Source organism: Dunckerocampus dactyliophorus, chromosome 10, assembly GCF_027744805.1.
Source record: "Dunckerocampus dactyliophorus isolate RoL2022-P2 chromosome 10, RoL_Ddac_1.1, whole genome shotgun sequence".
Lineage (NCBI taxonomy): Eukaryota > Metazoa > Chordata > Actinopteri > Syngnathiformes > Syngnathidae > Dunckerocampus > Dunckerocampus dactyliophorus.
This window is the reverse complement of record NC_072828.1, coordinates 8,909,203-8,930,734: the sequence shown is the minus strand read 5'-3', so window position 1 is coordinate 8,930,734 and position 21,532 is coordinate 8,909,203. Positions and strand designations below refer to the sequence as shown.

The 21,532-nt window shown below is 43.7% G+C and overlaps 3 protein-coding genes and 1 long non-coding RNA gene across 5 annotated transcripts; 2 read left to right on the top strand and 2 right to left on the bottom strand.

The window, feature by feature from the left end:
* The first annotated feature begins 33 nt into the window (after positions 1 to 33).
* Positions 34 to 7,600, top strand: LOC129188590 (prohibitin-2-like). Its single transcript, XM_054789348.1, has 10 exons — positions 34 to 122; positions 822 to 954; positions 1,025 to 1,109; positions 1,185 to 1,264; positions 1,345 to 1,529; positions 1,623 to 1,752; positions 2,168 to 2,271; positions 2,356 to 2,433; positions 2,504 to 2,583; positions 6,801 to 7,600. The coding sequence occupies exons 1-10, from the start codon at positions 102 to 104 to the stop codon at positions 6,823 to 6,825; spliced, it is 921 nt and encodes a 306-aa protein (XP_054645323.1). The 5' UTR covers positions 34 to 101; the 3' UTR covers positions 6,826 to 7,600.
* On the bottom strand, positions 6,555 to 9,004 carry LOC129188593 (uncharacterized). Its single transcript, XR_008572674.1, has 2 exons — positions 8,903 to 9,004; positions 6,555 to 7,896 (listed from the first exon to the last, which is right to left on the bottom strand). It is a non-coding gene; the product is annotated as an uncharacterized LOC129188593 (long non-coding RNA).
* A 794-nt stretch (positions 9,005 to 9,798) lies between these two features.
* On the top strand, positions 9,799 to 14,671 carry LOC129188592 (prothymosin alpha-A-like). 2 transcript variants are annotated; one of them, XM_054789350.1, is made up of 5 exons: positions 9,799 to 9,965; positions 11,904 to 11,969; positions 12,047 to 12,119; positions 13,930 to 14,018; positions 14,165 to 14,671. In XM_054789350.1, exons 1-5 carry the CDS (start codon positions 9,921 to 9,923, stop codon positions 14,201 to 14,203), a joined length of 312 nt encoding a protein of 103 aa, XP_054645325.1. In that variant the 5' UTR covers positions 9,799 to 9,920; the 3' UTR covers positions 14,204 to 14,671. The 2 variants fall into 2 exon arrangements, with proteins under 2 accessions (XP_054645325.1, XP_054645326.1); XM_054789351.1 differs by having other exon boundaries at positions 9,812 to 9,965; positions 11,907 to 11,969.
* Positions 14,672 to 15,087: 416 nt separating this feature from the next.
* Positions 15,088 to 20,962, bottom strand: lrrc40 (leucine rich repeat containing 40). The gene is made up of 15 exons (XM_054789347.1): positions 20,718 to 20,962; positions 19,098 to 19,279; positions 18,951 to 19,024; positions 18,745 to 18,874; positions 18,521 to 18,644; positions 18,302 to 18,441; positions 17,863 to 18,035; positions 17,663 to 17,753; positions 17,107 to 17,152; positions 16,394 to 16,496; positions 16,219 to 16,326; positions 16,029 to 16,133; positions 15,859 to 15,936; positions 15,599 to 15,784; positions 15,088 to 15,302 (listed from the first exon to the last, which is right to left on the bottom strand). The coding sequence occupies exons 1-15, from the start codon at positions 20,860 to 20,862 to the stop codon at positions 15,197 to 15,199; spliced, it is 1,791 nt and encodes a 596-aa protein (XP_054645322.1). The 5' UTR covers positions 20,863 to 20,962; the 3' UTR covers positions 15,088 to 15,196.
* Positions 20,963 to 21,532: the final 570 nt, after the last annotated feature.

The following is a 21,532-nucleotide window of genomic DNA, read 5'->3' as shown; positions in this document are numbered from 1 at the left end:
ATACTGCATGAACGACGAGTTGGACTACATGTCCCAACAGTCTTTGCGACTGTACCGGAAGTGGATGTTAACAGTGTCGACCTTGTCTGACGCGCAGCAGCATGGCGAGCAAGGAACCAAATGTAAGCTTTTGAAACGCTTAAGCCTTCAAAATGACATTTTGTGTACTGGGGGAGGTTTTAGTTGGTGGCTTTTGGCATTCAGCTCGTGTGAATGTTATAAAACGCGTGTGAAAGATAAGATTGATTTCAGGGTTAGCCGTTGCTCGCCCGCTACCATGCGACTATGCTAACTGTACAATGCTAAACTTTTATCAGTCGTTATTAGCAAGGTCAAGGTTGTTTTTCATCGTGTTAAAATGTTACACTGTAACTACTAAATGTCAATACAGACATTATTTGGCCATTTCTTGACACGTAATGTACTTCTAGTTGATCTTGAAATCTTGGTGAAATCTTAAATGTGCTCCCAGGTAATAAGCTATATTAAAAATGTTCATTTGTCTGCACGACACCTTGGTTATAATGGTAGATAATTAGCTTACGTGCTGCGTAAAAGGACTGTTATTTGTTAGAACATCTCATGCAAATTTAAACGTTTATTTTAGCGCCTAATCAGAACAAAAGGGATGTTAGATTAGATGAGGAGCTTTATATATTCTATTTATATATTATAGAAAGACAATACGTCAGTAGTATGTATGTAATGATATGCAACATTATATTATGTAGGTATGTGTACGTATTGTATGTGTATATGTACGTATTATGAATAAAAGTTTGATGAGGTGTAATGTTGAGTTAAATGATGTCATGTTGCAGCGCTTGGTGCAGCACCTAAGGGACCTGGCAGGCCGCATGTCCTCGTCTGGAGGCAGAGGCGCAGGGCTTGGACTCAAGCTGCTGCTGGGAGCTGGCGCTTTGGCCTATGGGGTTAAGGAGGCCACATACACAGGTACATACATGCGATACCAACGTGCTGGGAGATTATTATGACAATGTTGTTAACTACATTGCATCTGCAGTGGAGGGCGGTCACAGAGCAGTCGTCTTCAACAGGATCGGCGGGATGCAGATGGACACAGTCCTGGCTGAGGGGCTTCATTTCAGGTGAGAGCAGCCGATTGGCGGAGGGGTCTGTATCTTAATGGAGTGACGTCCACTGAGCTTGTATGTGTGCATTAGGATCCCATGGTTCCAGTACCCTATCATCTATGACATCAGAGCCAGACCCAGAAAGATATCCTCGCTGACGGGCAGCAAAGGTAACACACATGCACGCTTAAGGTCAGGCCTTGAGGCTGTCCCATGTCCATCTATGTGACAGCAATGTCCTGCCACATAGACCTGCAGATGGTGAACATCGCCGTGAGGGTCCTGTCCCGCCCAATGGCATCCAACCTGCCCATCATGTACCAAAGGTTGGGCAAGGACTACGACGAGAGAGTCCTGCCGTCCATCGTCAATGAGGTCCTCAAGTCGGTGGTGGCCAAGTTCAACGCCTCTCAACTCATCACGCAAAGAGCGCAGGTAATGTGCCGCCAGGCGCCCGCTCCGCCCCACACCGACCCACCCCACCACCACAGCGTCTGCCACCCAGCTAACCTTGTTGTTGTCCTCTAGGTGTCGCTGTTGGTGCGCAGGGAGCTTTTTGAGCGAGCCAAAGACTTCAACATCATCCTGGATGACGTGTCCATCACAGAGCTGAGCTTCAGCAGCCAGTACACAGCCGCCGTGGAGGCCAAGCAAGTGGGTAAGGCCGCCGTCTCCACGCCCACAAAATGACCTGCCAAGGCGCCATCATCAGCTGACCTTTTAGCTCTGTTGGAGACACGTGTCAGTACATTTCTACAGGGTGTCCCTAGAGTCTGAACAAAAAATATAATATATAATAATATGTGTGTGTGTGTGTGTGTATATATATATATACTGTATGTATATAATAATGTATATTATTATAAATGTATATAATAAATATATAATGCAAATAAAATAAATGCACTAATACTATTTTACAGTAGATGATTTATTTATGTTAAATTAAAAAAAAAAAGTATACAACTCTATAATATACATTTGGTATACACATTTTGCCTGTGTCCAGACTTTATGTAAATCCTGTAGAGGCAGAGTCTGTGCTCTAACCTTTGACCTGTCTGACTATGCAGCTCAACAAGAGGCACAGAGGGCACAGTTTTACGTGGAGAAGGCCAAACAAGACCAGAGGCAGAAGATCATCCAGGCTGAAGGAGAAGCTGAGGCTGCCAGGATGGTAGCTGACGGACATTTGATTTGGCCAATCAGTGTTTTTCGATGTGGTCACCTTGTTTATTAACCACGTGTCACTTTGTGTCAGCTGGGACAGGCCGTCACAAAGAATCCAGGTTATCTGAAGCTGAGGCGGATCAGAGCCGCTCAGACCATCGCCAAGACGGTCAGTCGCTCACTTTATCAGCTCTTCAAGACATTTGATCCAAACTGATGATGTGTTGCTGTTTCACCAGGTCTCGACGTCTCAGAACAAAGTCTACCTGAATGCAGACAGCTTGGTCCTGAACCTACAGAACCAGGCGTTGTTTGACAAGTGAGTCTACTTATTTATTTCACACTTGTATTCTTGTTATGTCTTCATGGACCACAGGACAGCTCAGTAACACTACGTTTATATGTAAAGCCCTATGAAATCAGTTTTATTTTTTTCCCAAATTCCGTTTTTTCCATTTACGTTTTTTAGAAGTGCGTTTTTTTTTACATTTTACACTTCTTTTACTAGCATAGAGTGTGGACTTTTTGGGTTAGTGGGTAAAATGTCAATTAATTAAATGCAAAAATCCTTACATTTATTGATGCAATGCATCTGTGGTTCCAAACTTTTTACAGTGACGTACCCCTTCAGACATTTGGCCTGAAGCCATGTACCCCATACACCTGCACACTTAAAAAAACATAAACCTTTTTACCTTTGATTAACTTGAAATATTGAACATAATTAATTGGTTAATTAATTTTAGATTAATTCCGGGTCAATTCTGGTTTGCATGGTTACATTTTCATGAAGTTTCACATGAGCACTGATAAATAGGTAAGTAAGCATCCTACATAACTTGTAAAAATATTGAACATAATTGGTTGATTAATTAATTTTATAGTAATTTCCTGTCGAAATTTTGTATTTTGCATGCTTACCTTTTTGGTAAAGTTTAAAGTACATAGATAAGTAATCATCCTACATGTTTTTTATTCCAGTCTGATGTTGGCATTCTTCCATTTGAATGGGTTGAATGTGAGCTTCTTTTTTTGTCCACTCACGATGGCTATGGTTTAAGTCTTTCCAAATTGAAGGGGAAAGTTTGACAATCACGAAAAAGCAGTATACGAAGTACAAAAATTTTAGGGGGAATGCCCACTCACAGTTTTCAACGCTGTGCCGTGCGGCGATTAGAACACCAAATTAAATGAAATCTTCAAAATTAAACACTTTTAATGCACAAAATAATCATCAAACTTCCTTATTTGTTCATATGCACACAGAGCAATGAGCAACTTCGTGCTCTGTCTCCTTCGTGCTCCCTACTTGTAATTTTGAGTGTTAGGCGCTAGTTGTTTTTCATTTATATTCACGTACCCTCTATTACAATTGATGTACTCCAATGAATAATACTTCATGCAGTATTAAGGTAATGTAATATCTTAATGTTTTGTGTAGGGATGCTCCTATCAGGGTTTTAATGCTGCCGATTTTGATACCAATCATCCATGAGGAAGATCGGCTGTTACCGATCACATTTTTCAATTTATTTATGATGAGTTCTATTGGTCAGGGGCGCCGTTAGATTATTCCATAATAGGTAAATATAAAAGAAATAAACATTTGGGCAAATTGTCTTTTTTTGCCTTTATTTGTGTGAAACAATTATTGTACTGTTTCACTCAAACTTGAATTTAATTTGGGGCATGCTTTGGAGTCATACAAATACATCGGAAAAAAAATGTTGAATAATAATTTTTTAGCTCAAGATAACAAAATTAACAGAATTAATAATACAAATAAATATCTTTTTATTAATTAGAAATCTGTCCTGCTCAACTTAAAACAGAATAAATTGAGTGTCCAGCTTGTAGGGGTCTCCAACTTCCATCACTATTAGAGCTGTCACCTATTTGTGTTTTATTTTTGACTGGCAACATTCAAATTTGACACTACTTTATTTACTAAAAGGATCTCGAGTCAGTGTGGCCATCGTCTTTATGCTATTTTTTGCCTATTTGTCATTATATAAAGGCATAAAGTCTGAACTCAACAGTTATTATATAAAAACTAAGAGTTGAAGCAAATATTCTTTGACCCTTTGTGAGCTACTCAAAATCACTGAGCGACATAGGAGACCTCTGATAGTATCACCATCATAAGGCTGGACACACAGTGTCCATGTTCATTAAACAACCACACACAAATAGTGTTTTGAGGACGAGACATAAGTAGTATATTGACAACAAGAGAGTAAAGTTGTTCAGTGACAAAGTTAGTACATACCCCATGAACTAGTGATCAGAATACTACATATCACTTTATTTCAATATATTTTGACTAATAATACATCATAGTCTACCATGAAACATTGATCATTTATTAATTAATTTGTGAAAAAACTTGATATTGCGAGGGAGCGATAATGAAACCACGATATTGCGAGAGACGACTGTATTCACTTCATCCATCAATCATCGGAGCGGACTCAGGGTTTCAGACAGGCTAAGACTATTGATGCCAACGTGTGTGATCGCTCACCTTACAAACGCATTCGATTGACTTTTCTACCATCTTTGCTTACACATTTTGCCTGGCTCTCACTTTCTTCTGCCTCTCTTGCGGTAGCTAGCTAGCTTGAATTAACCACCTAGCTTCTGGTCTACGGACTCCAACTGTGAATTTTTTTTTTTTTAACAACAGACACATTTTGTCTTTAAAACAAACAAGCAATGCGGTTCGTTCAGAGCTAATTTTTGTCCCACAGGGAAACTACAACGGCTGTCAATTTCATAGGGTACGTGCTAACTTAATTTTTTTAAGTGTCACTTAACAACCTTGGTCTCTGCTCTCATGCTCTCTCCACTGATTTTGAATAGCTCACCAAAGAATATTTGCTTCAACTCTTAGTATCTTTGCAACTCTTCAATTCTGACATGATGCCTGTATTTAATGACAAATGAGCACAAAATAGCAGAGAGACAATGAGCACATTGAGTGGAGATTGGCTTTGTAAATATTGTCACATAACACACAAAGCTCACCTTTCCTTTTGTTTTTGTCAAAGTAGCTTTAATAGTGCTGGAAGTTGGATACACCTGTGCTATCATAAACCTGGACACTCAATTTATATTGTTTTATCTTAACTCATTCAATCCCAGCCAATTTTCAAATGACAACTCCTTCAGTACCGGCCATTTTAGACGATTTTCAAGGACCACAGAATATTGTGTTCTCTGGCTATATAAACATGGAACCTACCAAAAGAAAGATGAGACTGTCGTGTTTCATCAGAAAAAAAGTTTGTTTCTACCTTTTTCCGTTCTTTAGTAATCAGCAGTAGAACTTCGTAAGTTTCAGGAAAATATCAGTTCCCATCAAGAACAGGGAGGAAAATCAGCTTTTTGTGAAAAGATTCATTTCAAGCATACACAAATGTTTTGCTTTTGTGACAAGTCGAATATCTAAACAACTACACCACAACATAAACGACACAAAAAAGGGTTGTTTTACATCACAATTACAGTGTATTTACAAATATAACACCACGAACTATTTACAATTTTCACATTTGGAACTAAACTGTGTGTATGCATGTGCGTGTGCATACGTTAATTTCCCTACAATGCATAACCTTCTGCACGCTACACTCCATGCTCTTCCACTTGCTCCTTGCTGTCGAGTGTGTTTTTAATATGCAAATGATCCATGCTGAGCTCTTGTCAAATCCGCTTCTGCCACCTTGTGGCCGTTTTTGTGGCTTAAAACTGCTGTAAACTGACGTCTTATTAGTGTGCAGTTGCGTCATCTCCTGTTTGCCTCTCGCGTAAAAAACGAAAGATATTTAAATTATTTTATTCTGTTATTTACTTATTATTTTATTTATTTAGTTTTTTATTATTTATTTATTTATTTATTTATATACAAAACATTTTGAACAATTACTTTCCTATTTATTGGTATTACTCTAAAGCAGGCATCAAGTTAAATTCAGGTTTGTGTCAAATAGTACAAAATTTGTTTCACACATTTAAAGACCAAAAACCCCCCAAACCAGGCAGGCTGGTTGGCCCTGCCACGTAGGCATTCCTTATTTGTTCTTGCAGAAGTTGGCAACCATACCCTTTAGTTTGCAGATTTTATTTAATTATTATTTAATCTTTTTTGTTGCTGAAAAACTGCTCCACACTTCAGCCCAGTGGATGACAGGAACGCGCAAATAAGGTAATTTGGCAACTCACATTAACTCCTAAAGATGAAGAAAGCAGACAAACACCAAAGAAGAAGGCAGGCCGATGTGTGTGAAAAGAGGGCGGTATTGGAGTTAATAGTAGTGAAAATTAGAGGAAATTTACTTTGCAAGTCGATTTTGAATTAGGGACCACATGTACACTGGGACTTCACATCGAAGTGTGAAGAATGAAGACACCTAATTATTGGGGGAATCCAACTATTTTAGTGCATGCAAACAGTCACTGAGAAAATTGTGTTGATAGACCTATGGGCCTCTGCTGGCTGGTTGCAGTATTGTTCAAGGCTGCGTTGTCTTTCAGCTTGTCTTTGGGCCTCAAGAAGTGATGAAGAGGACTGTAGCTGCCCCTGTCTTCATCATGGTCGACCCGCGCTGACTCGTAGAAACCACATTGATGACTCGGGGCGGGTGAAGTAATTTGTTTTTTTGCTCGTGAAATGTGTGAAGACTAAAACAGTGATCTTGTAGCGCCAATCATTCAGCACCATCGCATCCTGATGTGACTCACTGAATGGTGTTATTTGTCCACTTTGTCTGAAGCTGATGGGCCAAGTTAATGTATCAGTTAATAAACTTGAACTGAAAGTCCACATTCACTTCATGCATCAACTCTCTCCGTAATCATGACGTCATGGTTTATTAATCCTATACCACTGAGTTGCTGTGCGCTTCATTAACGCGGCAGTTCCATGTGCTGCCGCTAGAGGGTGCCAAATATGTGCTATTTATGTGTCGGCTGCCGTGTTTCTATGGCAACGTACACGAGGTTCAGCGATGATGTCACAACCTCACATATACACGCATATACATTCTCTCTCTGAAGTAATCACTTTTCGTTTCCCCGTAGAAACAATGGCAGTTATACATGTTAACATGTTTACTAATGAGCTTGTTGGCATGCCATTTAATGTTTCTAATTATACCATAAATAAGGTGCGCAATAAAATAAAAGGAACGGCCGGATCAAATCATGTCCAGCGGCGCCCCCATCAGGTCAAATTTTGTAATTTCAGCTGCGGCTCATGTACAAAAGTTGAAAGCTTGTTTCCTTTCTCTTTTATAAACAAGAATTGAAATTCAAATAAACATCTGTTGACTTTTCTTTACTTTTTTTTTGGTAACTGGCAAGTTGCCACATGGATCCATTTCTTCAGAAGTAACCAGAACATGACGGGCTTCACAGGATTGTGCTCTGCAGACGAAGGCGCCGCCCCTCATTGGGGCCCCGCCCCTCACTGTGGCATGCAGGCCGCTGCAGGTCCCAGACGCGCCTTGCAGGAATTCGCTCAACTTGTCGAAACACGCACGCTCGTCTGCGAGCGCGCTGTAGAACCAGAGGATCACGTGTATGATGTGCTGGTTGACCTTGATTGCTGCCTGCGACCTTTGACTAGTCACTGTAATGAATTACATTTGTTTTTGAGAGTCATCCTTACACGTTTCAACATTTTAAGTGGAATGAAGTTTATTGTACTGCTTTTGTCCTAAGAGGTGGTGGTTTTGGCTTTTGAAAGTTACGAGCAGAAACAATGAGCTACAGTCACCATCGGAGTTGAACTTTTAAATAATCCTCAAATATTCAACAACTTAGTATTCATTGTAGCATTTTACACTTGCACATTTTCTTCACAAAGTTAAGCAAAGCTGTTTTTTTAAGTGAAAGGTCCACATGGTTCTGTATGAATGAACACATGACTCAGTCCAGGTCCACTTTGTATTGATAATCCAGTCCGGGCTTTCTATGTTCTAGCTCTGCAGTACTTTGTTTCCCCTCCTCCTCTCCTTTTTTCCTCACTTTGCTCTAATTTTCCATTTTATCATTCTAACAGAGAAAAAAAGCCACCATTTCCACACACTGACCTATTTAAGTAAATAAGCCCAACTGACCAAAGATGAACCTCAACGCCAACGTGTGATGTAGGCCCATCAATGACCTATATGAATTAATAATGGAGATGTCCTCATTGGATGTCAAGATGGATGAAGCTTCCAGCGGGCACTCTGACGTCATTTGTCTATCCTCACATCATCATCATCATCATCATCATCATCTCAATGTCGTGTTTTTATAAGATGTGCTGCCCCCTGTTGGAGCACATGACAGGCACAGTCACGCCGACAGCATTTAGACGCCTAGTCCACTGGACGCGTGGCCGAAACTACAGCACGTCTCCATTACGATTCCGTAGCGACCGGGACTAATATATTATATTGAAAATATACGCGGGCTTGATGTAAGTCTTGTTCTTTAATTCCCAATGTTTTATTTTAACGCGTAAAATCAAGCAAAGTTCGAAAAGAGCATGTACATCAGCGTTGCTTCCGGTCTTTCCTTGCAACCGCGGGCTCTGCCCACTTCAACGTGACTTTTGTGGGTGATTGACAGCTTCATCGGCCACTCACCGGGCGCAAAGCGTCAGCTTTACGTTCGCCTCAGTTGACCCGCCAATCAGCGGAGAGCTTGAAGCATCAAACGCCACACGGCCTCCCCGCGCCGCCATCTTGGTGAGGGACAAAGCGGCATCAGTCAGGTTTGTTAATGCAATTTGAAAACGCAAATGATTGTTGTTAGTGCTTCATTAGCTCTTTTCGGTGACAAACACACTTTCTGCTCAGTCAGTCACATGATCGAGATACGTTGACAATTAAATATCAACTCACCTTGTTCTCTGTTGCCCCCCCTCCTCCTGTCCTACTTTGCCCCCTCCCATAATCACCTCCTGTCACTCGTACACGCACACACAATTTCCCTCCTTTCACCCAGACACATTTGCAAATTAACTAACATTAGAAAGTCAGAGGAATACACTGGTTGTGCTGCAGTACACCATTGGAACTGTAACTCAGCAGTACTTGGTGAAACTACTTGCAGGGATGCGCTGTGATTTGTTGTCAGGTGGAACTTTGCACTCACTGGGGGTGACCAACAAGTTGTGACAACACGCTGTTCTTTTACAAAGCAGCCACAGTTGAAACAAATTAGGTCATTTTGCATAAAGGCTTCATGCAAACAAGACAAACCTGCTCAATGAAGTCGTCAAGCAGTGTGTGTGTGCAATAAGAGCATGATAGTGTGAACAAGTCATACTGGGATTAGTGCAAGTTGTGCAGAAAAAGCGCGTGCATGTGTGTGTCACACATTAAAAGATTTAAATCGTGCGTGGGCATATTTGGCTTGATGTGCACAACAAGGGAGGCGCGTCCATTGTCTCCTTGCGGCCAATCACAGGCCAAGCAGTCTCAAAGCCCTCTCGACCAATCAGAGCGAGCCTTGAGACACCTAGCCCCTCCCACCTGGCTATAAAAGCTTGGCAGCGCGCAGGGAGTATTCACAGCTTCCTTCTAGCTGCTCACCTCCATAAGAAAGAAACTAATCGTCTTCTGGGACGTTCATCTGTGGAGCAGCAGTAGCAGCAGTAACATGGCGGACAGCAAAGTGGAGTGCAGCGCGGAGCTGAGCGCCAAGGTGAGACGCACTTTCATGCCCTAAAAGAACAGAGTAACGTGCTTGGAGCTGGAGGACACCGCCGTGCACACGCACGCATCAACGTGCAGCATCTTCTTTTTCGGCACGCGTGTTTTGGTTTGAAGGATTTCTTGAAGGTTTTCATGTCCTGCCTGCAACGCGCGTGGGATTACCCTTTATTCCCAATAGTAATGACGATGATGATGAAGAGTGTGGTCATCGTGAGGAGGTCAGTGTCTTAACACTGTGCTCTTACGTGTGAATCGAGAGCGGATTTGGCGCTCAGAGCTACTTAAAGTGGGATCGAAGAAGGCTTTGTCTCTTCCCGCTTGTTGGCGGACAGACAAATGTCTCCTCCGATGTCTCATGTGTCCATTAAACATGAATTTGAATACTCGTCGGAAGGATGGTGGTGTTATGTCATGTAAAGGCCATCGTCGCGACCGGCTCTGCCCCCCCGGCCGTCTGGCAGGAGCGTGGCCACCGGAACGAGGGCCCCTGGGGGCGGGGGGACGTGTTGGCGCCACCACGGAGCTCGACGAAGCGGGAGCAGAGCCGTCACCCGGGAGACGAGTGCCGTGTGGGGAGTGTGTGTGTGTGTGTGTGTGTGTGTGTGTGTGAAAGATGCATCAGACAGGAAGCAGCATCCTGTCTGTTGGGGGGGGGGGGGGTCGCAGGAGATTTGATTGGGGTCGCTAAATACATTGAATGAATTTCTGCCATCTCACCTCTGGGCCACGCGGGGGCGCTCTGCATGCTGCACTACAACGTAAGAGCAGCAGCAAGACATCCAACACGTTAATAATAATCGTAATATTAATAATAATGGTAATTCAAATTGTGTTTACTGTGACTGCACTATAAGGTGACGTCAAATTAAATCGGTTTGGCCATTATTAATTTTTAATAATTCCCCAGGCTGAAGCCAAATGAGAAATGAGTGACAGAAAAATGTGAATTTCTAGGTGGTTTTGTTTGTGTTCAAACACAGTAACTCCCTTTTCTACAACTGAAATTAGAAACGCACTGGTCAAACAACGCCATCCGGTGGACAAAAGTGTGCACTGCCGCGACTCTCAAACATACAAGACAGGAGACAAATGTGGTTATATATATAAAAAAAAAAAAGTATTCTAAAATGTTTAAAAAAAAATTACAGTTAAAAGTGAGTGCTAAAATTCCACCTGAAGTGCAAATACACATTAAGGTAACATTTACATGTCTATCTTCCAGGGATGTTTGCTACTTTAAGGTACAAGTTGTGGTGAGATACAACACTAACAATATTCATTAGTTTCAAACGAGTGACTTCTAATTACATGTATATGGGGGGGTTGCTCGAAGGTGTAGTCTGGGTGTGTCTGTATTTTTTCCTCCCTCGTCTGCTCTGACAACATGGTGTCAGCTTTCAGCAGCCAGGGCCTGGTGGGCGGAGCTTAGGATGATGTGGCCAATGGGAGGCCGGGGATTCCAAGCCCAACCTGTCCCCTAAAAAGGAAGTGTCCTCTCCTCCTAATCCAGGAAGCACTTTGATCAAAATTGGATGAGGAACTAACACCGCCCAAACATGTACATTAGTCAGGCCCAGGCTGTGTAAAAGACAACATGCATTAATATTTCACACAGCATTAGACAACATATGCTCTGCTATTGAAATACATCACGCATGCACTTAATGACTACTGATGCTAGCTGACTAATGCTACATTTATCATGTTAATTTAAAAAAGGCTCCACAGCTAAGATGATTTTAGCATACAGCAACACTTTCTTTTTAAACTTCAGCTTTACAGCAGGAAGCGTCTACCCAAGAGGTGTTTACTGGGCAACGTGAGCAGTTTTTCATTGGGGCAAACGGTCTATTAGAGCGACAGTGCACGTAAAGATGTTGGACTCTTTCCCCGTGCAAATGTCCTCAGTGTGTGTGTCTTCTTTAAGGAGCTGAAGGAGAAGAAACTGGAGGAGGAGAAGAACGGAGAAGACGCCACCGCCAACGGCAAGACTGTGAGAGCACCTCCTCTTCCTTGTGCCGTTCATGGTCTCTGTCAGCATGTGTGTTAATGTGTGTGTTGCACTGTTAGGACGAGGAGAACGGTGAGCAGGACAACGAGGAAGAGGATGAAGTGGGAGAGGAGGAAGAGGAAGATGGAGAAGGTAGGCGGCAAGAGGAGGAAACACCCACAAACGGATCCAGAGCCTGATGTCTTCAGTCCTAATGACTACAACAACTCATTTTATGACAACATTTCAGATATTCTTAGTTCTGAGTTCACTCCTCGAGAAACATTCAACTGTCTGCATATCGGCTCCATTTACAATTCAAATATTAACTTATTATTAACCAGCAACTCCCTTTTTCAACACAAGATTAACAGAAATGAATGCGTCAAACAACGACCTCTGGTGGACAATGGTGCGCACTGCTGTTGTAAATGTGGTCAGATGTATAAAATATACTAGCTTAGACGAACAAATTAAATAACAAAAAATGTTTAAATGTCTAAAACATTTGCCTCCTCAGTAAAAAAAATAACAAACAAATAGCACCAAAAATTACAGTCAACCTCAACCTCATTGGGTTAGCAACTAAATAGAAGTCCAGCTACAACTGGCCACTTCATTAGGTACACATTCTATGTATGAAAAGTCCTGCCTTTACAAAGAGTTCACTTTTTCATTGAGAGGTATTAACAATATGTTTACTAGTATGCAGGTTTTTGTTTTTAACATGTCCACCCTCACATAGCTAAAATATTAGGAACCTCACAACCTTGCCGCTGGCAACATAAATCCAGATAAGGCATGACTGATAGATAAGTCTTTTATTGGATCACAATGAGATCTGCCTGCTGAGTGTGAGACAGATACACACATGCACACACATGTTGCAAGAGAATTAAAAGTTATTCCCAAAGACTGTTGCTAGTCTATGATAATCTATATGGGTCACACATGTTGGGTAGTACACCTTGTGGCCACACGGGGGGCTCATGGTTTCTAGACTAGTGTGACTTGTAAGGAATGACTTATTTCTCAGGGTACTCCGATCAGGGTTTTCATCCCTGGGTGAAATCAACCGATACCGATCACATAGATGAATTTCCTATTGGCTAAATCAGGGGTCACCAACCCAAACAAAGCGAATATGCTTGTTTGACCTGAACATTAACAAAATGCTGGTATCCACAACTCAAATTTTGTATTTCAGAATGCATTTCTTTCACGTGTTCTCACATTATTAACTGAAAGCCTGAATGAAAAGCAGGCTTGTAGGCGCCTCGTGTGGTCGTGGGGGCGGCTCACGTTGGTGACCCCCGGGCTACATGATATGAAAGGGGAACCATCAAATTTAGGCAAAAACATATTTGACTTACTTTTTTAAGGTAAGTGAAACTTGGAGGATCAGGCGCTTCTTTAAGGAGAATTTGGATGTGAGATCAGCTTAATGGCGCTTCAGCAGGACCCCCAGGCAAACCCGGTTTCCTCCAGTCCAAGGAATCCAACCACTTTTCGGGCTGTCCGCCTTAGACCTACGACTGTCACGTGCACACAGGCGAGTGGCCAACGTTTTGGCTTCATTCCGCCGACCGATAATCACATCGCAGGCCTCGAAAACGCACCACACCTTGCCAAGTGCCCGCACCCCAAATGCCGCACCAAACTGAAGCTTTTTTTACCGTGCCACCCCGGCGGGGCATTTTTCATGGCATGTTTTGCACGGTGCAAAACTTACACCACTCTCACGACAGGAAAGTCCCACGCGGCAGAAATGCTTGTTTTGGCTTTGTGAAGGGAACGTGGGCGGGAGATGGCATATGCCGATACCGTGCTTTTTCCCGGAAATCGGTCGATACTGATCGGTGGCCGATCGATTGGAGCACCCCTACTTATTTTTCCTTTTTATTTATTTTAAAATGTTTATAAGTATCAAAATCTAACAGTCTCGCGTGTGTGTGTGACCCAGGTGAGGAGGAAGACGATGAAGACGATGACCTTGTTGCACCTACAGGGAAGAGGACAGCAGAGGATGATGACGACGACGACGATGACGAGGTAAGAATGAGAACAAATGCTAATAGTTAGGAGCGTCTCACTGAGACACGCTACAAAAATACAAAGTAACTGTTAATGTTAATAATATGGCAAAATGATGGCGTGTGGCGTTCATGTACGGTATGTTTGTTTATGTTGCCCTGCAGGACGAAGTGGAGACCAAGAAGCAGAAGACGGACAAGTAGACGTGACGACACTTTCTAGCAAACCTCAGTCCTCCCTTCCAAACGTCAAAAAAGAGAATTTGTTTGTATTTTTATTTACATTTTATATTTTTGTATATATTGTAAGGAGGTCGGCCATTCTGCAACAGTGATCCTTACGAGCATCAAGCGGTGCTCCGAGGACATTTTACACCCGGAATTATCAGCGTCCACTTCCTGTGTAAAACATCTAGAAACACCTAAAAACATCTAGAAGTATCCGGCCGGTCCTTCCATCCGCGCGTGCGCGCACACACACACGCCCATGCAGGGTGAACGGTGCATTTAGGTACACTGGGGCGTTGCAGCACTTTGCTGCTTGTGTTTTCGTGCTAGTTTGTCGTAGATGAGCAGGATGTAGCGTTGTGTCCGTCATGGCCTAGTGGGAATGTTTTTATGTCTGTGTTACGTTGTTGGAAAATAAAGTCATTGGATTTTGTCGCTCTGTAAGCCTGTTGAATTCTTCCACTGAGGATGAAGGTTAGTTTCACATCCAGACTGATCAATGCCCCTTGCGGTTGAGGATGGTAATACATGTGCTGGTTGACTGTAATTTGGATGAAAAATAGACTTTTAAGCACTTTTACACTACTTACGGTAAGCTAACATCAGTTAGAACGTTCTTAAAGAGACAGGGGACTGATGAGTTGTGAAGAAGCCTCGCAAGTCTCCTAGCAAGTGACGTTCTCCTCCACCAAGTCTGTTCAGGTCTTGAAACATCTCTGCCCCAGATCAACTGATATTTTTGTAAATGGGCCAATAAAAAAAAAGCCTCATGTTCACTCATTGTATGCACCTCACAGGAGGGGTGTGGTTACCAGGAAAAATAGGTTTGCCTCACCTGACAAAATAAAACCATTGCCCAATCACGATACAAAAAAAAGTATCTTTAATGACTCAAGAATGATTGTCAACATTTAAGTGAGAACAATCTGGCATGCACATCTAGGCTCCCGGAATAGGAGGGGTCAGGCATCATGTGGGAATGCGACTACGCAGGTACTCCAGCACGGCGTCGGTTCCTTTCGCCACAATGGCGGCTCGCGGGGTCCTGAAAGGATTTCCCTCCAAACTGAGACACCTGGGAGACATGCACAGGCTTCGTTGCTACATGTACAAAATGGAGTTAACTTTCTGGTTCTCATCCCACACTGGCACGCATAACACTCTAAGACAGATTGAAAAGGTAACTACAATGGCACTCACACCTCCACCAAGCCCAAACAATAATGGCTGATTTAGTCTTTAGCTTCTACTACTTTCCGAACTAGACTTCCTGTTTTGACTCTTTCTGCAGCTCGTTCAGGCGGCCAAAGATGAAGGTGTTCATATGAGAAAATGACTGCCAAATGAATGCGATTACACGTGCACGCCTACCTGAGCCCCGTGCACAGGCCCAGCTCAGGCGGCACATTGAGCAGGTCGTTGTTGGATAAGTCCAGTGTCGACAGGCGGACCAGCTTGACCAGGCGGGTGGGATCCACACCTCCCACCTGATTGTTGGAAAGCAGGACCGTTTCTAGTGAAACCATGTCATACAGGACCTCTGGGAAAGACTTGAACCTGCGATCACAAACTGCTCAATGAGTGTTCTTCTTTGAGAGATGTGTGTGAGACTTGAGAAGGCTGCTGCCTACTTGTTGTAGCTGAGGATGACGGAGTGTAGCTTCGTCACATTCTTCAGTTCAGCTGGCAAACCACTCAGCTGGTTGTTACTGGAAATCATTTTACATTCAATCCATCACGTATCATATTTGATATATTTGATCTGTGCGCAACTCTAGTGTAAGTGTGTGCGCACACATGCCTGAGGTCAAGGTGCACGAGCTGCTGCAGCATGCAGACGTAATCGCAGCAGGTGAGTCGATTGAAAGATAGATTGAGCTCCGTCAACGTCTGCATCTCAGCCAGCCTGCACACGCAAAACACAGGGGCGCAGTGCATCAGAACTCCGGTCGAAGACACGACAGACAGGACCCGCCCACTCGCTTGCCCACCTTGGCGGTATGGAGGTCAGCTGGTTCTTGCTGAAGTTGACGGACGTGATGCCGTGACCCGCGGCGGCCTCAAACAGCTCGTCTGGAATGCCGTCGACTTTCTTGTCACTGAGCGTGAACACAGGAGCCTGTTTGGTGCTGTTGGTTTGTCGGGATGCCAGCATGCCTCACTCACCTGTACACCAGCGACTTGAGAGTTTTGATGTTGTGTACGTTGATGGTGGCCTCGCTGGGCAGTGTCATTGCCGTCGTCCTGTCAGCAGCAATATCAGGCTCCTCTAAAAGCCACACACACTTAGTGGGCTAGCTGTAGCCAACATTAGCGCACACTAGTTCAGACTAGGGCTGTGTCTCAACTCGCGTACTTACACTTTACTAAGTATGCTCTGAACACTGCATACTTGCTTCCATTTTGAGTGTACTGTCAATTTGATTACTGTCATTGTGCACTTACCGGAAATGACAATCGCAATATTTACCCATTTCTTATTCTCTCCTTTTTAAATATGAATTGCAACCACTCGAGTCAGTCCCCCCCCCTTCTGCTACGTAGCCAAGATGGCGACTATTGTGGGTGCTTATGCTCCATCGCTGCACACTCATCATTTGAGGCGTGTTGAGTGTAGCATCTGGGTACTGACAGTGCACTGCATTTTGTTGTACTTGTCAGTGTGAACGCACTTGTGCACTCAAAATGCAAGTGTAAGTATGGAAGTAAGCAAATTGAAACACAGCCACCAGGTAGCTAAAGAATATGATCTTATTTCTTCAATATTTAAAAAAATGGTGCATAGCAGCGTCTGTCATTGAAGCTGCTGATTAAGCAGGCTTGAACCGAGAAAAGTATCAACTGTAGCACCCCTCCATCCATCAACAGCAAGAGTGTACCTTTAATTCTTCCTCTGAGAAATTTCAGAAGCTCATTGGTTCCTTTCTGTGGTGAACACAGACAAAGACACTTTAACAGGACAGCGTGGCTTTCATTCATTAGAAATGGATAACATCTGTTTCCATTTTTTATCAGGTTTCCTCTCACTGGCCTCCCCATGTCAAAAAAATATATAATGCATTTCCATAACATAACTGTAACACAACCAAAACAAAATTGTCGCCCCATGTGGCCAGTGAGTGCAGTGTGGCATACGTTCCGTGCCTGAGCCCACTTCACACCTAAAGTATGGGACATTTGACTAGTGTGAGCACACTGATCCGCACCTGAGCTTCCCACCCTCTCGCACAATTGGAACAAGTGAACCAGGGCACGGCACGCTTCCATGCACATGTGAGCAATGCAGCCATGTCATAAAATGACTACTGTATATTGCAATCAAAATATAGGTTGCAGGTTATTCATGATAACACACACAATTCATAATAGAAATAAAATCTGACGCTTGGTCACCCGTGACTACATTTGTGTGCGCAATGAAGACGTGTCACCTACAGTCAGCAGCTCCCTCCTGATCCCACGCAGAGGATTCCCCTCCAAGAGCAGAGTCTTCAGGTTGGGCAGCAGGCTGAGTGATGCTGGAAGGCTGACACATAAAAAAAGACAGCCATTTACTTCTTATGCTTGGAACCAAACACCGATGAATAAAACGACAATAAAGATGGGAGACGGCAGAGTGGGGTCCGTGACCTTACATGCTGATGTCGTTGTTGGTGAGGTCGAGGCGTGTGAGCGTGCTCAATGCGGCCACCTGCTCAGGCAGCACCTTGATCTTGTTGTCTCGCAGCTCCAGCAGAGAGATGACGCACAAGCTGGCCAGATGCTCCGCCTCCAGCCTGTCGATCTGGTTGTTGCCGACATAGAGCTCCTACACAGGCACACATTTAAACATACTATGTTTGTTTTTATTAGGCCAATCTGCAGGAGCAACCGATCTTTTAGTCCAAATGCAAACCAAGTAAGAGCTAATGCTAATGTTATCATTTCTAGGCAACAGTTCATAAGTTAAGGCTACAAATGGTACAGTTAAGCCACAACCCTTTAACACAGGTTGCACACAAAACACACAGTCACACACACATACACACACACAGACATACACATACAGGAATCGTGCCCTGGATTTGACCTTACCTTGAGCGCGGGAGCGGGAAGCAGTGGGAGGAAGCGGAGCTTGTTGTGTCGGAGGTAAAGCTGCTCCAGAGCCAGCATCTTGGATAGACTGGCGGGAATGTCGCTCAGCAGATTGTTGCTGCAGTCCAGAAGCTTCACATCTGTGCAATTGAGTCAGAGAATAAGAGAGCTGATCTGGTTTCCTCAAGGTCCTAATGAAGTGCCATGTAGCGGTCTTACTGGTGAGCTGTGCCAGGCTGTCGGGCAGACAGGTGAGCTTGTTGTGACACAGGTGGAGCTTCTGCAGGCAGCTGAGGCGACCCAGGCTGGAGGGGAGCTCCATCAGCTGGTTATTGGACACGTCCTGCAACCAATCACAATGTGAGTCACGTCTATGCCTGGACAGGACAAGCCAATTACATGTCACACAATGTGAAGCTGTGGAGTAAACGTGGGGTCGCTACCAGCTCAGTCAGCGCCTCCAGCTGCCCCAGCTCCTCCGGCAAGACCTCCAGCTGGTTCTGCTGGAGCGTGAGGCTTCTGAGCTTCTTCAGAGAGAAGACCTCCAGTGGCAGTGACATCAGCTTGTTGTGACTGCTCATACGCCACATCAACAAGAACACGCTTTGATTAGCACTCCATCCCAGAGTGACTTGATGTTCAATTGTACCTGAGCCGCAGCTGCTGCAGCTCCTGCAGCTCTCCCAGAACGTTTGGTAACGTCTGCAGCTGGTTGTCATGCAGCTGCGGGAGCAATGTTGCACATTTTAGTCCTATTAAACAGAAATGAGACTTGGCTAAGTCTGTATTCACGTACATCCAGAGTGGAAAGCGCGGGCAGCAGTCTGATGTCCTCAGACAAGCAGGTCAGCTGGTTGGAGGACAGCAGCAGCTTGGTGAGGTCTGTCTGCTCCCACCAGCGCTCCGAGGCTCCAAAGGAGAGGTCCTGCTTGGCTTCCTCCGGAGTGTCCACGTTGAGACGAAACACGTTAGCTGGCACTGATGGTGCAAATATCACAAACTGTATGTGGTTAGCCACACTTCACTTCAACTTTATTTACACGTGTATATATATGGTTATTTCTATTTCCTCCGGGGTTCGAGGTTGTGTTTGATCTTAGAGATCTACAAGTCCACCACTTTGTTGACAGTAGTGAATGTAAAAACTGGTGAGAAAAAAGTGATTACCAGTCAAGGGCGTCAGCGTGGGGGGAAAAGCTGGCTTGGTCCCCTTGGCTATTGTAAAGTTTTGCATAAATATTAAGATAATACAAATATTGCTGTTCAACAATAAGGTTGGTATAATGAATACTGCCTTGAGACTACCTACACTCACCTTGCAAGAATGCAAAATGTGTAATTCCACCTGGTATGACTTGCACTTTAAAGGTTGCTAAAAAAAATGCTTACTGTCATCTTCTTTACATTTCATGACTATTGAGTTGGGGCGCACCAATTGCAATTTTCTTGACGATCTTTTAGGCCATTCCGATTTTCACCAATGTTTTTTTTTTTTTGTTCCAATCTTATTTTGTTGAAAAACATTGAACAATGTAAACGTGTTGTTTTAACTGCACATGAGGTATGTCTCTCAAATATAAATGAAGTTTAAAACATTGCTGGCCAAACTACTAAATTATATAATTTTCCTTAAGTCTTTTATTTTTCACATTTTAATAACAAGCAAAACTTGCACAACAGGTTACACTGCAGACTTTGTTTGAGCCTATTACCAAAAACACACAGAGGCTGAAACTGGCTGGTCATCCAATGCCATGAACTCCATCATTTTCCTCGTAGTAACTTTGCTGTTTTCACTGCTCCCGATCAATTAGGTTGATTTTGTTGATGTTTATTGTTTAGAGACGCATTACAAATGCTGACTTGGAACATTACAACCCGCTTACAATGCCTTTAATGGTAAAATCTGACTGACTGTTGAGTCATGTGGGTGGTTGTATAGTATATTAATGTACAGTAGCCCTTGCAATGTTTCGAAGTAACCTGTAGGAAGGAAACTGTAATAGTTGGAGGTCATTACTAAACCTGCCTTTTGACAGCCAGCACAAAAAACAACACAATTCACAAACCATAGCAAAACAACTTAAGGATAGACTACAGTGTGTGTGTGTGTGTGTATGTATGGGAGGGATCACTGATTCTTATGTATGGAGGCTCAGAAGTTAGTGCCCTGGTGCCAGTATGTAATATGTAATAAGATATTCATTGGTACAATGCTCTGAAATACTGTACTGCTAGTGACAGTAGCACAGCTGACCAGTGGCGTAACTGTGGCCGCTTTGCTTCAAAGTAAAAGACCGAACGACACCCAGAGGCTTGAATTTGACCTAGAAGACAACTGGCCCATTTTATTCCACTTTTGAACGCAGCAATTGAGCCATTAGCTTTTGCACGTCAACAATGTGACTGACTGTACCTTCTGTCAGCCCTCGACCTGACAGGTTGAGTTGTCCGCTCTTGCGGGCCGTTTTGAGGAGACCATACGGGACCGTTGGCTCGCTTGTTGGCGCCCTGAAGCCCCGCAGAGAGTCAATCGGCTCCCTTCCTCTCAAACGAGACATTTTCTAGTGGTTTATCATCCAAACAGTCCTCTTATCTGGCCTGTGTTTACCGACTGCACGCAAAGAGAACATTCACTTCCGACCGCCACGAGATGCAAAATCGATCACTTCCGCATTATTTCACAATAAAAGCGTTTGGCTTGAGTATACGGTAATACTGTAGCTAACGTGTCAATGGAGGGCCGGAACACTGCAGGATTTCTCTCCAACCAGTTTCTCCAGCAGGTGGTTGAATTGATGAACTCTTTCCCTCAAACTGAAGGAGGTGTTGATTCATTAAAATTAACTGCTTTAATGATGGGCTGGCAAGAAAATTTCCAGTGTCTTGGCCCTCCATGGCACGGGTTTGACAACCCTGCTGTAGCTCCTTAAACATACCTCCTAAGAACCAGCACAGAGTGTCTGTCTACATTACAGTAGACATAGTCTTTTCATATTTGCTCACCCTCAAACCTCACTCCCATCCAGGTCATGGCACCAATGTAACCCATCCTACTTCACACTGCCCGCTCCGGGGCTACAACACAGGACCTTTGCAATGTGAGACGAGAGCTCTGACCACACGACCAAAAGTCCGGATCGCCGACTGCGTGTTCAGCGCAGCTCTCAAGGAAGAGGGAGTGAGGTTTACCAACGTACACTTGCACAGCCTCACAGGCTGGAATCCGTT